Genomic DNA, 16982 nt, shown 5'->3' with positions numbered 1-16982 from the left:
GTGTCTAGCGGAATTAAATCCACCAATCAATAAGAAAAGAACATAATCTAAAAGAAACTGTATATTATGCCACAGGCCCAAAACGAAGAAGTCGCTAAGAATGCTTAATGGAACAATCATGCAAGATTAGGAGATCAGATGGCATATATCAATCAATTTTGCAGACATAAACAAAATAACAAACAGCCCATAGGATCTTCCATGAGAAAATCTTTGGTTACAGGTCTTCCTTGGTATTCAGATGTCAACTAAATCTGATGCCACTGCCAATTTCGGCAGTATGAATCTCTCAGAAACTAATTGCTCCTGGGCAACAAACTCGAAAGAGAAGGAACCCCTTGGGCCCTCATGTCTTCTTGAGCTCGCCTCATTTCTTCAGGATCTGATCCCAAAAACAAATAAATATCATATACCTTGACCAAAGGAAAACGAACTACATATTGCATTGTGTAAGATGATTTCGAATTAACAATGTCAAACAAACTGTTAAAAAACACATTAGGCATCACCGATACTGGTTCTATGCATTTCAAATAGATATATATTGGATGAACTGGTGAATACATTTTTCTGGATGATGAGTAAAGACACAAGTTAGTGAATTCAGATGGCAGTTAATAAGCAAATACACTTTTTTAATTCAGTCATTTTTTGTTTGTAGCATGAGCTATGCTACAACAGATGCATGATCTGGGAAGAATGTAATAACAAAGGTCTACATTGTATGTCAGAACCTCATATAAGGTCGGCCAGTTTCCTGGGCAAGAATTGAAGCTTGGTGCCTGTAAAACTTACGTCTCACAACTTGTTCATGATGAGAACAGGAGAAGGTGACAAAGAATCATTCAAGGTAATGCTTATAGATAACAGACAGAAGTAAAAGAAGCCTGGAATTGCATGGAAGATTTGGTGGCAAGGATATAGGTAGTCAGATCAGAGTTGTCAAAAAGAATTTCAAATTTACTTTGACTGAGAACATAACATTAGAGATATTGAACAGTGAAGTTACATGTGGCTGAATCTACATGGGCGGAATGATAAGCCATTCTGGTTTTCACTCATAACACAGTTGCAGTTTCTGCAAGGTATAGCATCTTCTTATCTGGTAACCATTCACCAGTTTTACAAATGATCTGGTTTCTATCTGAAATCCATTTTAGGAGTAGATAGGCTACTAAAATTGATCCTAACTCGTGTATAAATGCATCATTGGTCATATTCATCAGGACCAAATAAATGAGATACTGGTGAAAATTTTCTTACCAATATTTTCCATCAATTTTGGCATGACAAACATCACCAATAGCATGAAACCCATCATTAAACCCATAGGACTTTTCATTAGTGACATAATGGAAAAAGGTTCCCTCTTCTGCAAAACAATAATAAGAACATAATTAATGCTCGATTACTAGCTCTAAGAGTAGCAAGTAGCTTGTAATTGCTCACCTCATAGTACTGTTCTTCTCTTAAAGGCTCTAGAATCAACTCAAATAGAACCCTTCTGTTCTCTGTCAGTGCTGCCTGGATCTTACCAGGGTTTCTAGCACTAATATCAACACGAACCTGAGAATACAAGAAAAGAAGTAATCTCTTGATTTTTACCAGGTTAAACTAACAAACTAAAAGAGAAAATCTTACCGGAGAAAAGAAATAACCTAATGCAGCTACTTCAATCAGATGAGTCCCAGCTGGCACATTGTGGCTTCAAGCATATAGGTCAAGGATACAAGGTTGCAATCCAAGAAAACAGAAGTGACAAGAATCAGTGTTTTAACTACCCAAAATACCAAAAGACGACATTTTCAAACCAGCTTATTCCTTGAAAGTGACATTCCTTTTATTTTTCATATATCTAACTTAAATATTTTTATCAAAAGTCAGAAACAAGGAGAACATGGTTATTCATGAAAAAAAAATCAAATTAAACTCAAATAATGCAAGAACGTGCATATTCACGCACATGCCAAGTCTTAGTAGTATATGAACATGGACACTTGAAACGCAAGGGAAAAGAAACATACTCTGGTTAACATCCTGCAAGAACAAGATACAGTTGGTTTAAGTAATCTTTATATGCTTCCACCAGTGTTAGGTTTTGTATGATCTGTCATGAATATGCTAATTTAACTGGTACAGTTCAACAAAATATGATAAACATTTTCAACTATGATTATCAGTGTCATTAGATAAGTTTTAATTACAATGTTAACACCGGATATATTGCTATGATTTAAAATGATTAATATTAGTGATACGAGGAAAGGTACGAAGAGGACCTAAAAAGACCTTAGTAGAAACTATAAATAAAGATTTAAGCAAAGTATGTAATTTCGAATAATACCGCCTAGTACGGGGGATACGTACCAGTCTGTTAGCTGACCGGTACACGGACCGCTTGTTACCGGACGGAACGAAATATATATAAATATATATATATATATATATACTTTTATAAAAGGCGACGCGATGTCGCCTTATATATATATATATATATATATATATATATATATATATATATATATATATATATATATATATATATATATACCGAGTGATATACCGAACTGTAACGGACAAACTTCTAAACAATATGTTGGATGTAATGCTTATGTCTGTCCGTTGTCTTTTGGCATGTTCATGCCTTGTACAGCAGGTAGAGGGGCGGCCGAAGGCTAAATAGTCTCATGTTAGTTGGGTTGGTGGCCTCTTTAGGCTTGTAAATAAAGGTTGTGTCATGTGGACACGTGCGAGAGCTTTTCGGTCTGTAATGGACCATTCTACCCTTTGTTGTGCAACTATTCAGAGCTTGTAAAGTTTGTTTGTAATTTGCATTGTCTATGAAGTGTTTTTCGGACATGTTTGCTTGTGGATCCCGATTGAGGCGTTCTCTTTAACCCATTCTCTCTTTTGTTGGTCCTAAGGGACAATGGGAGGCTTCGGGGAGGCTGACCTTTGCGGACGGACGCGCGAGGGTGCCGCACGCCTTAGGCAAAACCAGCTAAGGTCGTGACATTATGGTATCAGAGCAGGACAAGCACTCATAGAAACACTTGACATGCAAATGTGGGGGACCTAGCGGGGCTGCGTTGAGGGCAGTCAGCAACGCGCGACCGTTTAAGGGAAAACGGGCATGGAGATGTAGGGAAAAGAGTCGCTCAGAGGAGCGGGCATCTAACATTGGCATTCTGAGGAATGGCCAACCCTTCGCGCAAGAGGCACCACGAGAACAGGCAAGCTTGGAAGAATGCGGAGCGTACAAAGGTTGGGATGGCTGAGTTTGAGCTACAGCTCAACGTTGACAACTATACTTGATGGTGCTCTAGGCAAGCGAGGCGCTTGGCAAGAATGAGACCATCCAAGGTGGAATGAGTTGTTCAACGACCAAAAGAGTTGTGCAAATTTCACAGAGGTGAGGGGAATTGCTAACTCGAAGAATTTGGTACTCATGCATGGGCTTGTATGCGGACGATGGAATGTTCGTGGCCATCCCAAGGCGACCGAGACTCGGCGCCATGGAGCATTGAAACTTTCTCTTCGGCATGCAAAGGATACGTCCGGAGGAGGCTGAAGTGTGCAACGAGTTTAGCATGTTGCTAGGCCTTGAGGGGTGCGGTGGTGGCTGTATTGACGTGGAGGCGCAATCTAGCAAGTGCGTTTGCAAGAGGCAGAACAATGCACAGTTTGTTCAGTCGATCGGAGTAGTCCAAGGGGATGGTGGTCTCCGAAATGAAGAGAGATGTTGCTCCAGCGGGGTAGTTATCCAGGAGGGATAAGTCCCGGCTCTCCAGAGGGAGAATCATGTGAGACGGATCTCACATGTTGAGGAGGAGTACCTCAACAAACAACAACTCCACGAAGCTCAGTGGACTGAGCAGGCGGCGAGGAGTTGTCGCATGATCTCGTCGAGAGAATGCATTGGTGGATGCATTGCGAGATCAAGTGGGGAGCGACCTAAAGCAACTTATGAAGGTACACTTGGAGTCGATGTGGAGATCGGACTCAAGGGAGGGCTGACCCGTGGAATGGTGGGCGTGAGGGCCACCATCGACTCAATGCAAAAACGAGGAGCGGAACAACTTGGGTGTAACTTGGCGAAGTACCCAAGCCGCATGAAGGGAGCCAGCATAGAAGTTGGAACATGGAGCAGAGGCACAGTACTTTCCTTAGACAGAGGTCAAGGGCATGAACTCTTGCAGAGGCAAGAGTAGGATCATGTTGTTCCATGGGTCATTCTTTCTGACGGAGCGGACTCATCTTGCATGGTGCCAAAGACGAAGGGAGCTTCGCGGCACATGCACCTTAACTCGGAGAAGCATTTGATGGAGGAACTAAGGCGACTCAATTTACGGAGGCGAAGTTGGGTTTAAAAGGGCCTTAGCACGGGGCAAGAGGACGCAGAGGCGGGTACTCTTGAAGAATATGCCACAGTGTTGCCATTTGAGTTGCTATGAAGGAAGCCGTGCGCAGCGGAGATGGTGTTGGTAGGGGCAGAGGCCCAGGATCCAGACAATGGTGCACAGATTATAGTGAAGTCGGTGGACTTCGAGAGCTACTAGGCGACGGACTGTCCTAGAGCGGTGCTTCATCTAGGTGTGACCCAGGAGTGGGTGGATGAAGGTCGATTGCCAGAGGAGCGAACAAAATCGAAGGTGGAAGGGACCCTGCGATGGATTGGCAGAGGCCACACATGGAGGGTTCACAATTCGAGTTTATTCCACAAGGATCAGAATGCAATGGAGATGTCACCAGGAGGCGACATGGTGCAGCGGATCGTGGTGGAACAGTTCGTGGCAATGCGATACACACAATCCGTCCCGTGAGGGATGAGATCATATGGAGGTATGATCGGGAGCTACTGGGAGCTCCGCTTTGGTGAACAACACGACGGCAGGAAGGGCTATGGATTCAAGGAGTGAAGGCCATGGTACCGCAGAGGCGGGTCTTCCGGGCGTGTACCGAATCTTGCATCGGATGAAAACCTTGGTCATCAGCATATGGGGGCTGGGTTCCACCAAGGGAAAAGTTCGAATGCAAGTACCAGTGAGTTCCATGGGAGGGACTTGATCATGCAGAGGTATGATCGAAGCAGCTGGAGAGTTGGACTGCTCCAGAGCTCATATTCGCTTAAGGGAGCCCGACAAGTCAGAGGACAAGGTCGAGTAAGCGAACGTTGCTACCAAGGAAGCTAAGGAGAACAGAATCGGTGCAAACTCTACAACGTGATGGCAGAGGCCATGCATGGGAGTTGCAGTCTGTCTTTCCATCGACCAAACGGACTGCTTGGAGAACACAGAGGTGTTGAAGCAGGGGGTCGAAAGGGGCGAGGAAGCGACGATGAGTCCAGAGGGACTTAGCTACCCAAAATCAAGCATCAGTTAGAATGGAGGTGGACTCAGAGGAGTGCCACGGAGACATCTCTACTGATTGTGAAGAAAAGGGATACAGAGGCGAGGCGACGGATAGTAGGGCCATGGGCATGGCAACGCCATGGTACCGCAGAGGCGGGACTTCCGTGCAAGTCATTGATCCCTTGCTCTCATGGAGGGAGAGCGCTTGGTCGTGAAAGGGGCCGAGGAGGTGGAGCATGCAGAGGCAATCTCCAAGTACCGAGACAAGGCTGAAGGGCAGAGGCCAAGAAACTTCGTAAGACCGGTGTCAACAAGTTTCTCATCAAGATAGCCGTAAGTGAAGGACTTCGGGTCATGCAAGAGTGCACGACCAAGGAACGAAGCAGGCAGTACGCGGTGCTGTACCTTTGCTACTCAGTGGAGTAGGCGGCAGGGTTGATGGAGAAGACGGTACAATCCCAGAGGCGACCTCATCTATCAGAGAATTACTCCAAGTTGGGGTGAAAACTTCCTGCATTCCAGAAGTTCAATGGCATTGAGAAGGTGAATCACAGTAGCTAACTCAACGCAAGGAGTGCAAACACTTCAAGTGCTTCAGAAGTGTGAGCAAAGAGCAGGCGAAGGCCAGTAACCAGCTCGATGCATGAAGTACAACCTCGAGGAGGCGGGCGAAGTCAAGTAACTTTTGCCTTCTCAACTCTTAAGAGAATGGGCGAAACCGAGTACCCCAATTCTCTTATCTATCCAGCAGAGGAGCGCTGCACAAGTTCAAAGACCCTTCGAAGATAATGGAAGACAATAGTTGTCAAATCCTCACCAACAGTGATCAGTGCTACTGAGAGTAGATTGTCCGCCTCATTTCCCAACGAAATGCCAATCGAAAGCGGAAGTGATGCGAACCTACTTAGATGTGACAACTAACTGAAAGAAGAGTCAATGAGCAGATTTTGTGGAGGAAGGACCCAAAACTTTAGAAGTTTGCGAGGCGATGCTCGTTAAAGCTCCAACAAGCATCCACCCAGTTCAAGCAGCATGTGAAAATTTTGAGAGACTAGCGCAGTAAGGATGGTCTTTTCCTTCATTTGGTGGATCCGCAGGAATCAACGAGGATCAATACAACTCAGCCAACCCCACACCAGAGTCAGAGTCATTGGCGAGTTGAAGCAGCATGGCGGATCAAAGGTTCGACTACTCAGAAACAGCAGCAGAGAGCAGCTGGGAGTCAGGAGGCGCATTGCAGCTAGAGCAGAAGATTGAAGACTCAGCAAAGGCGAAGAGTTGCAGTGTTCACAAAGGCTTCGACGAGGACGTCGAAGGGATAAGTGGGGGAGAATGTAACGGACAAACTTCTAAACAAGATGTTGGATGTAATGCTTATGTCTGTCCGTTGTCTTTTGGCATGTTCATGCCTTGTACAGCAGGTAGAGGGGCGGCAGAAGGCTAAATAGTCCCATGTTAGTTGGGTTGGTGGCCTCTTTAGGCTTGTAAATAAAGGTTGTGTCATGTGGACACGTGCGAGAGCTTTTCGGTCTGTAATGGACCATTCTACCCTTTGTTGTGCAACTATTCAGAGCTTGTAAAGTCTGTTTGTAATTTGCATTGTCTATGAAGTGTTTTTCGGACATGTTTGCTTGTGGATCCCGATTGAGGCGTTCTCTTTAACCCATTCTCTCTTTTGTTGGTCCTAAGGGACAATGGGAGGCTTCGGGGAGGCTGACCTTTGCGGACGGACGCGCGAGGGTGCCGCACGCCTTAGGCAAAACCAGCTAAGGTCGTGACAGAATGGTATACCGAGCGATATACCAAACAGTATATTGCTTGGTATGCAATATCGTACCGTACCGAGCGAACATCGAAATTCCGATACGGTACAATATTACATACCTTGGATTTAAGTACTCTAGACTTAACTGAACATATAGCTTTTCACAGATATCAATAGCGGCAAAATATCCATATAGTCAATCTCAAATAATTGGGACTTACGATTTTGTTATTGTTGTTGTATTTAAATATCCAATTCCAGACCATCCTCTTAGCAAAATCAGTAATTATTGTGTTTGATCTCTGCTGTCATGTACGCCTTTTTGCCCTTAATATGTAACATTCCCTGCACCCTAGACACTTAGCTTGTCTTTCTCATGGAATATTCATGGGGGAGATCCACCTTGAGTTTGCAAAGATGTGTTATAGATAGCATACATATTATGCTTCTATGAAAACATTGCATTCTCATATTTCAAGGAGGGACCTTGCACAAAGAATGGTTTGTAGCAATGTACTTCAAATGAGACGGCCATCTATGCCACTTGTATGGTCCAGACTAAACATGGCATCAACTTTAAAGGTTTCTAAGAAGTATGAAGAAACCATCCTTCAGAAATACTTAGTGTTTAAGATCTAGCAGCACATTTATACATATATAACTTATCAAATATGGTATGCTATGCATCCTATTTCAAGTCCATTTAAACAGCACATTTTGGGGCTTCATGGCCTTACAAACACAATTGTCCACTTCAACACAAAGTATTAGTGTTGTTACACATGACATTTAATGATATAATCTACTCCTAACACATAATTTAGTCTTCTATTCTCTCAAAATTCACATCAAAATATTTATGCCACGATAGTGCAAAGGAAAAAGGGCAGCAAAGGGAATAGTGTATAAAAACAATATTAAAAAACTGTTCCTGAAGGAAAAATAAAAAATAAAAAAAAATCCTTGACCATACATACTAAAGGAAAGACTAAGAGTCAAACATATAAATAAATTTAAGCTTGAAAAATAATGTTCAACAGGATACAATGAAAAATAACCATCTGCTCTTGCAAAACTGATGCTTTGACCACCATTGAGTATGACTTTAATATTTGTGGGTTTTGCAGGAAGGCCAGATTCTTTGGATGTTGCACCTGAAAAAGTTATCAACTAGAACTTCAGCAGAAATCCAAAGAGACTTATCACGGCATAGTATATTTCAACCAGGGTTTAAGGTGTTGCTTTGTGCTGCATCTAGCGACTAATGCAATGTCTAACAGCATATGCAGCAAACACAACAACAATGAGCTTCAAGGTTCCAATCATGTGAGGCACAAAATGACACAAATTGGTCTCCACGAGTGATGCTGCATGTCACAAGTGTAGTACACATCATGCTTCGCACCACATATGCAGCAAACATATTAAGGTGTTGCTTGTGTGCTGCATCTACTGACTAATGCAATGGCCTACAGCATATGCAGTAAACACAACAACAACAATGAGCTTCAAGGTTCCAATTATGTGAGGCACAAAATGACACAACTTGGTCTCCACAAGTGATGCTGCATGCCACAAGTGCAGTACACATCATGGTTCGCACTGCTCCAGCAGGCTGTTAGCCAAAGCATGACATTGTGCACCTTAATTTTTTATCATCGATATGGAGCAAAACAGGATAAGTTGAAATAGGAACTAGTAAGTTAACCAACTGGTAAGTAGAATCCCAACAAGCAACCTCGAAAGTGATTACTTACCGAATATCCATAAGTAAACATACAGTAAATAACTCCAATGCAAATATATTATAGTTAATGCATAAATCCAAAACAAAACACTAAATACTATGATGCATAGTGTCTAGTCAGAGACATGTGATAAGTATGGTTGAAGCTTTCTTATAGCACTACAAAGTGATAACATTTTATATTTCGTCAACAAGTCGATCAACATTAATTCAAGGTGATGATAATTGTTTGGCTTAAATATTTGCATAAAATTAAAGACCATACGAATCTCATGATAAGCAACTCCTACTATATAGCTAATGGTTATTGCAAAAAGAGTTAACGCTGCAGATCTAATTGATTTAATGGATTCACAGACATAACACTATTTTGAGCTGTAACATATCGATGGTTGGAGTCCTTATGGCACCTGGTACAGCAGAAACAGGAAAAAAAAAAAAAAGGCAGAAAATATACTAACTTCAGAATAACCAGCTCACAAGGGATTGCAATTCATATATCGAACAAAATCGCAGCATCTGATGACCAAAAACTAGTCCATTACAAGAATCTTGGAACAAAATGATATCTTTTCTTTTTCTCAGAACATCACAGTGAGATGTTGTCAACATCGAATTCTGGTTTTAAATATTATTTCCAGTCCATCTCCACCATCATTACCACCAATAATGCATACAGATACTCGAAAGATCTAAACAAGCAGCATAAAATATATAAAAACGAACGAAAGGAAAGTGATTCACCATCTAATTTCACACGACCGGCGATCGTGTACCCATCGCCAGATCTGCAAATTGAAAGATGGTAAAGTTAAAAGAAGGAAATCTGCAATAAGGCTTGGCTTAAGCAAAGGAAATCTTCTGAGAAGGGCACCCTAGGTCAGCGGCGAAGGCACGAGGAAGCAGATGCGAGAAAAGAACAAGAGGCAAAAGGAGGAGGAGCGGCGGTGACGGATTGAATAACGCCGCGGAGCTCCTCATCGCGTGTGCTATCTCTGCGGATCTGCTGCTGCTGCTGCTCCTCCTCGGCGCACTCTTTGGGTTTGCGGTCTTCTTGCGAGGCGGCGTATACTATCATATATGCCCTCCACAACTCCAAAATGACATGATTTGTGATTGGACAACAGCGTGGAGCCCATTGTGGAACCCACTGCCCATCGACGGACCCCGAGATATAATTAATTCGATAGCATCCGAAGGAGAGACTCTTTAGTTTATGACTCTTTAGAGCTGATAGATGTCCCGCATCAGTTGTGGTGGCACGAGTTCCACATCGATCATAATCGATGCATTCCAATCCACATTACTTGAACGACTTATTACAGTTCTGATCCTAAATAATCATATAAGTTCACAAATTTAATTTATATTATCTTAATCAAATATAAGTCAGAGTTCTCCAAGAAAATATTATCTTAATAAAAAAATGAAGAGTAAAGAGAAACCTAATCGATGCAAGGTTTGAGATTATTACGGATAACGAGTGTTTTAACTCGTCTAAATAACCTGACTTGAACCGATCGAATCGGCTCGGAAAACCGGGGTTGGCTGTCATGCTTAATGGCGCGTGCTTCATTTCGAATCGGGTCGGTTCAATAAGAACCAGGAAACGGAACCGGACCGGCTCGTCGCGCCGACTCGTTCCGTTATTTGGTTTTCCGACACAGAAATAATGTTCCGCTACATCCGATACGTAGCGGGGTTGGGTGGGATTAGAAATTTTGGTCGCTTGCCACGAAGGAACTCGTTGGGTGGTCAGGAAAGAAGCGAATCGAAGCCGCCGCCTCCTCGCCTCTCGTCTCCCCCAATACCCCTTTCTTTCTCTCCATATCTCTCCCCCTCTCGCCTCAAGAATTGTGGACGAGCGTCGACGGAGAACACTTCTGTCACCAGTTCCGTCGGCGGCGGCGGTGGCGGTGGCTGTTTTATTCCGTCGAACGGCCGAGCTGATTCGATTTCTTCTCGAATAGGTACCGCGTTGAGCTCTGTGTCGAATAGGTTTCCTCCTTTCTTTCGGTTCTTTGTTGGGAATATACGTCGTCTTGGAGGCAACCGTGCGTAAGGAAAGAGAGTAAGTAATTTGATGAACTTTGCTTCAAAATCGAATATTGCGGTCTGGTAATCTAATCTTGGATTCTGTGGATTTAATTGAATAAGAGTGTTTCACGGACGATTGGAAACAACCAAGGATGGCGATGAAAAGCAAGTGTCGTGGGACAAGCGACGTCGGATTTGGGAGCTTGCGATCTATACTTTTTAGTGTTTACATTTATCTGGGAAAAACCTTTTTTCTTTTCCTATGGTGACTTACTCTTGTTTATGTCAAATCATGTAGAAGATGGTAGTGTGAGGGTTTAATTGTTGGTGTTGCCTTTGAGATGAAGAATTGGAGTGTGATAATGAACCATTCATTTTTGTGGTGAAGCAAGAACCGGAAGTGGATTCTTCTGATGCTAGATGGTACATTTGGCTTTTTCCCTTTTCCTTTTGTGGAAAGGTTTTATGGACCTCTCGTGCATGCAAACAAGTTGTTCCATCGTATATTGGTCCTTAATGAGAGTAATTCACACAATTTTCACTAGGTTAAACACCTTACTTGTTGCACTTGCATTTTGCCTCCTAAACCAACCGGGAAGGAGTTGCACTTAAGACACTACTGTCTTCTGTAATAGTTGGATAGATAAATAATTTATCTTAAATTAACACAGGAGAAATGGTGTTTTTTTTAGGTCTTGGTGATAGAATCTTAGTTTGATTTAGCACAGTAGAATAGATAATTGTTCTTGTGGTATTAGTGAGACAGGCTTAGTTTCCCATGTAAGATTAGTTTTACTTGAATACTTTCCCAACTAACATGGGTTTGGTGATGGACTGCACTATAAGTTTCAGAGGCTTTATAAAATGTTTGATAAATTTCAGTCCTCCGTCAATTAACAACAATGAGTCCGGTTCTGCTCAGCATGAAAGAAGATTGCCATAAGTCTTGAAACCTAAATGACTATTCTGTGGTTAAGATTATCTTATGCTTAGTACAACTGCACAAGGAGAAATGACCGGCTTTGACTTAAGGAGTAAAATCCTTACAGTTTGTAGAAGAGTATTTATGGTTGCTGGTGTTGCATTTGTATGTTTGTGGACTTAACTACACAGCTACTAGGTAATGCTTTAAGTGATAAGAAGTCAACAGCGTGTTCCTGTATATTCTGGTACCTTCTTTTTGTTTCATATCAAATGGTCTTCATAAGTTAGTAATACTTATTTAAGTGGAGAAAAAAGAGGAAAATCAGTCACACCCTGAGGCTAAACAATGAACTATAATAAATGTGTTAATATTTCGAGTTAAAAGTCTCCCCTCTTTAGGTGCAATTTTGTTACCCTTCTGTCGGTATGGTATAACAGTAATTTAATTGCTATATGTCATATTCACTGGTTTAACTAATGTCTATTTTGCATAAAGGATGATGAATTTTAGGAAATGGGTTTCATGCCAACTCATTTCCAACAAATTGCTTTCCGCAAGACCTTTCCAATTCTCCGACGAGGACTCGACAAGTGAAGAACATGTTCATCCAGGTATCAATAAAATCATTGAACTCAACCAGCTTTTTGTGTTTTCTAAGCATTATTTTCTTTTTGTAGACTATTACGGTTCCTATTCTTTCTTTGATTGATTTGGATTTCTGCATGTATAAGGAATTGGACTTAGTTTTGTTTGTGGAATAATATTTTGAAAAGATCCAATTGTTGTTCACACACCAGATGAAATAATAAGCCAAGTGAGTAGGTCTCGCTCTAGAAATCCTAAGTTCAATAAACAGTTACAAATGGTATAATCTCCCTTTGGTTTATCATGACGCATAACTGGATGCATCTGACCAGATTGATGGAATCTGATAATGGTCAATTAGTTTGGAGGCCTAGGACATAATTGCATTGCTCTTTTTCTCACTTTTCCTCTCTACCTGTACTATACTGTGTTTTATGTGCAAAATTCCTAAATAGACTTCTTACATACAACAAATACATCCATGCTCATGAAATTTGACAAGGTTCCATGCTCTGTCATATAATAGACTGTTTGCACTAGACGTTGCGGTAGTGTTTATCTCATCTGTTGCTATCTGGTAACTAAGTGGAGCTTTTTGTGGTCAGAATTAGGAGTAAACCAGGTTTTATTCGTTCAACTGTGGTTCTCAGACACCATAATTTTTCTCTGTAGCAAAGCAAGCAAAACTATTGCTCTCTTATGAAAAAGAATTGTCTTTGTGCGTATGTGAAGTATCTTAGTTGAATCACCGGTTATCAACCTTGAAAATTGTGATAACCTTGTTCAAGATTAAATTCTGCTACTGTTGATCTTGTATTGCTGCATGTTTTCATGTCCCAGAAATGTTAGCTTTTTTCTTAAATGAGTATTCAACTAATATTTTAACCATCCCTGGTGGCTTTAAATTTATTATACTTGTAACAGTATTTTTGGTGTGATGAACTTTATTTCAAACATTAAAAATGGAGAGTTTGCATCTTCATGATATATTTGAAGCAAGATTATATTATATCGTTGAGCATTGTAAGACATTATACAAGGCATGCATAAACCTGCAAAAGTCACAAAAACCCCTATAGAACATGAGATTCCATAGACATATTTTTATATATTGTACATTTACTTTCGGACCGAGGTCCTCAGCTCAATGTAAAGGTTTCACTATTGTTAGCTTAGTATGATGGTTTTGTGCTCTGGAAGTGTTTTCTTACATGCTTTGGTAGTTAGTTATACCCTTCTCAAGGGTATATCTTTTTATCTTGAATTGCTAGATGCTACCATATATAACCTGAGAAGGGCAGACATAATTGTTCTTTCTAAGGACACATGCAGTTTTAAGTTAAATCTTCTGAGGGTAAATCTGCAAATGTCAACTTTATTATGTGTGTTTTGGGATCGATCGCATGAGTCACCTACCGTATCAGGTACCTATTTTGAGGTAGACTTATCTCTACCTTTTTCACCCTTTTGAGGTGTGAGAACATTTTGAAACCTAGTGCATGTTTTTCCTAGAAAGTTGTCTGTCATTATGTGATAGGCAAGTAAATTCTTGGGTATATTATCATTTTTGTTGTTGGTCATAATCAGTCATCTGCATGATCCCATAATTGCTAAATTTGGAAAGTCCTCAGAGCAGAGCGGTTTAATTGCCTCTGCACATATGTGAAATTCTTAGTTGGATCACCAAGTGGACCATCGTAGTTGAATCAATGCCTCAATGGTCATTGAGCTTGAAAAATTAGTAACTTGTCCAAGATCCCACTTCTTGTTAATGTTGATACTATATTGCTGTGTGCTTTTATCTCCCAGTAGCATTAACTATTTTCTTCAATGGATATTTTAGCTATTCTTGCGGTTCAACAGTATCATATTATTTGATCTTATATTGGAAGGGTTGGTTTTTTTTTTTTTCTTTTGTTTGGACAGAAGACACAGCAAGCATTGGGACCGTATCAGTTAGTGATTCTCAATCCAATGATGCTCAAATAACTGAAGTTCCAACTAGCCCACATCTTATTACTGCTATGTCTTCTCATCTTGGTCACAGGAAGGCAGATCCATTGACCAAAGTTGAGGAACTTCAGATCAAATTCTTGCGTCTCATTCATCGGATAGGACTGACACCAGAAAACCTTGTAGTGTCACAAGTTTTATATAGATTGCAACTTGCTAGCTTGATTAGAGCTGGTGAATCAGATGTAAAGAGACCTGTTCTCAAGGTCAACACAGCTAGAGGAATAGCAACAGAGCTAGAGTCAACTGGTAGTCCCAATCTGGATTTGTCTCTCAGGATTCTCGTTTTGGGGAAAACAGGTGTAGGTAAAAGTTCAACCATAAACTCAATTTTTGAGCAGCCGATGGTGGCAACCAATGCATTTGATCCAAGCACTGATCGTATCCATGAAGTTGTTGGGACTATCAAGGGCATTCGAGTTACGGTAATTGATACACCTGGTCTTTCTGCCTCTTATGGTAACGCATGTCACAACAGGAGATTGATGCTTTCCGTCAAAAGGTTCATTAGAAAATCTCCACCAGATGTGGTTTTGTACTTTGAGCGGCTTGATGCCATCAACAGGGGTTATAGTGATCAGCCACTGCTGAAACTCATAAATGATGTTTTTGGTTCTTCGATCTGGTTTAACACTATTCTTGTCATGACCCACGCCTCATCACATCCTCCTGAAGGATCTGATGGGTATTCTGTGGCTTATGATGCCTTTGTGCATCAGTGCACAACAACCGTGCGCAATTATATACGCCAGACAGTCTCAAATGCGCAGTTTGAAACTCCTGTCATTCTCGTAGAGAATCATCCAATGTGCAGAACTAATAATAAAGGTGAAAAGGTGCTACCAAATGGCCAGGTGTGGTTGTCTCAGTTCTTGCTGTTATGTGCAGCGACCAAGGTGTTGGCAGATGCAAATGTACTTCTGAAGTTTCAGGAGAGCTTTCAACTAATACCAAAGAACAGCCGACTACCCTCACTACCGCATCTCCTTTCATCTATTCTTCGGCCTCGTTCTTTACCTAATGGTAAGAGCTTTGGTGATCAAGATGATGTGTATGAGCTTCTAGACAATGACAATGATGAGGATGATTATGACCAGTTACCTCCTATTCGTATATTAACAAGAACCCAGTTCAAAACATTGTCCAAAGCTCAGAGAAATGCTTACCTTGATGAGTTGGATTATCGTGAGACCTTGTATTTGAAGAAGCAGTGGAAGGAAGAGCTAAGGAGGCAAAGAGAAAGGATGCTTCATCAGGATGATACATATGTAAGGAATGATAACTATGAAAATAGTGATTCCCAAGAGGTTTCTGAAGTGTCAGATATGGCTATCCCACTAAGTTTTGAGTCTGATAATCCTGCTTATAGGTACCGCAGCCTGCTAGGTAATGATCAGTGGCTTGTGAGACCAGTTTTAGATCCCCAAGGCTGGGATCATGATGTTGCGTTTGATGGCATCAATCTGGAGAGTTATCTAGATATAAGAAAAAACTTCCAAGCCTCTGTTGTTGGGCAAATGAGGAAGGATAAAGAAGATTTCAATATCCAATCCGAATGCACCGCGAGGTGCTCCGATCCAAGACACCACTCTTTGCTTGCAGAGGTGGACATCCAAACTGCTGCTAAGGATTTGGTCTGTACTGTTCATGGGGATGCCAAGTTTTGTAACTTCAAGTGTAACACGACTGGAGGTGGTATTTCGGTGACTAAATACGGGAATATGTATTTTGTTGGAGCCAAGCTAGAGGATTCTATTAACATCGGGAGGAGAGCTAAGTTGACATTGAACGCAGGACAGATCAGGGGCTGTGGCCAAGTGGCATCTGGTGGTAGTATTGAAGCTACCTTGAGGGGGAAAGACTACCCCATCAGAGATGATAAGTTGACCGTGGCGACCACCATCCTTTCCTATGACAAAGAGATGGTTCTGGGTGGGAGTATTCAGACTGATTTCAGGGCTGGTCGTACAGTAAAGATGTCCGTAAATGCCAATCTGAATAGCCGAAGATTAGGTCAAATTAGCATAAAGACTAGCACCTCAGAACATGTTGAGATAGCACTAATTGCAATCTTTTCATTGGTCAATGCCCTGATACAGAGAAAGGGAACCGAAGCTTCGATCGATGAAAAAAAGGAGTCTACATCTATCGACTTGTAAAACAAGAGGGACCGTAATGGCCAAGCTTTAGAGGTGATGCCAGTAGAATCGTTTTGATACTTTTCCTATTTGTATGGTATAATTGTACATATATTTTCTTTAACCCCCTCAAATCGTTATGCTAATGAATTTTGAGGCAAGAGAGAAGCATTTTCCAAAATAATACAGTGGAGTCTTGTAGATCAAACATGATCGATTACCTATTCATTGGTTTTATGAGAAGACTTGTTGCATTGGTAGTTGGATATTGGGCAAAAGGTGGCCGTTTTCTGCTGTGTGTGTGTCCCTGTGGTTTATTGCAATCGGTGTTGCAGGATTTGAACGGAGGCACACACTGCAAATTACCTATTCATTAATATCTGGGTTGTAAGACGAGGACCGTATATGGACGTGACTCTTT

General features: G+C 41.5%; 2 protein-coding genes across 18 annotated transcripts; one reads left to right on the top strand and one right to left on the bottom strand.

Moving 5' to 3' along the window:
* Nucleotides 1-80: 80 nt before the first annotated feature.
* LOC135674288 (ER membrane protein complex subunit 7 homolog) lies at nt 81-9930 on the bottom strand. Its single transcript, XM_065184037.1, has 7 exons — nt 9738-9930; nt 9608-9651; nt 8162-8270; nt 1642-1705; nt 1450-1566; nt 1264-1372; nt 81-382 (listed from the first exon to the last, which is right to left on the bottom strand). The coding sequence occupies exons 1-7, from the start codon at nt 9842-9844 to the stop codon at nt 297-299; spliced, it is 636 nt and encodes a 211-aa protein (XP_065040109.1). The 5' UTR covers nt 9845-9930; the 3' UTR covers nt 81-296.
* Nucleotides 9931-10599: 669 nt separating this feature from the next.
* On the top strand, nt 10600-16804 carry LOC135673697 (translocase of chloroplast 90, chloroplastic-like). Of its 17 annotated transcripts, none has more exons than XM_065183894.1 (4): nt 10600-10833; nt 12321-12436; nt 14340-14365; nt 14458-16804. In XM_065183894.1, the coding sequence occupies exons 2-4, from the start codon at nt 12425-12427 to the stop codon at nt 16580-16582; spliced, it is 2163 nt and encodes a 720-aa protein (XP_065039966.1). In that variant the 5' UTR covers nt 10600-10833; nt 12321-12424; the 3' UTR covers nt 16583-16804. The 17 variants fall into 17 exon arrangements, with proteins under 17 accessions (XP_065039966.1, XP_065039698.1, XP_065039342.1 ...); XM_065183626.1 differs by having other exon boundaries at nt 14337-14365; XM_065183270.1 differs by adding an exon at nt 11199-11323 and having other exon boundaries at nt 14337-16804.
* The last annotated feature ends 178 nt before the right edge of the window (nt 16805-16982 follow it).

Source organism: Musa acuminata, chromosome BXJ1-1 (assembly GCF_036884655.1).
Source record: "Musa acuminata AAA Group cultivar baxijiao chromosome BXJ1-1, Cavendish_Baxijiao_AAA, whole genome shotgun sequence".
In the NCBI taxonomy this organism is placed as follows: domain Eukaryota; kingdom Viridiplantae; phylum Streptophyta; class Magnoliopsida; order Zingiberales; family Musaceae; genus Musa; species Musa acuminata.
The sequence above is the reverse complement of the archived record's forward strand: the minus strand, read 5'-3'. Positions and strand labels throughout refer to the sequence as shown.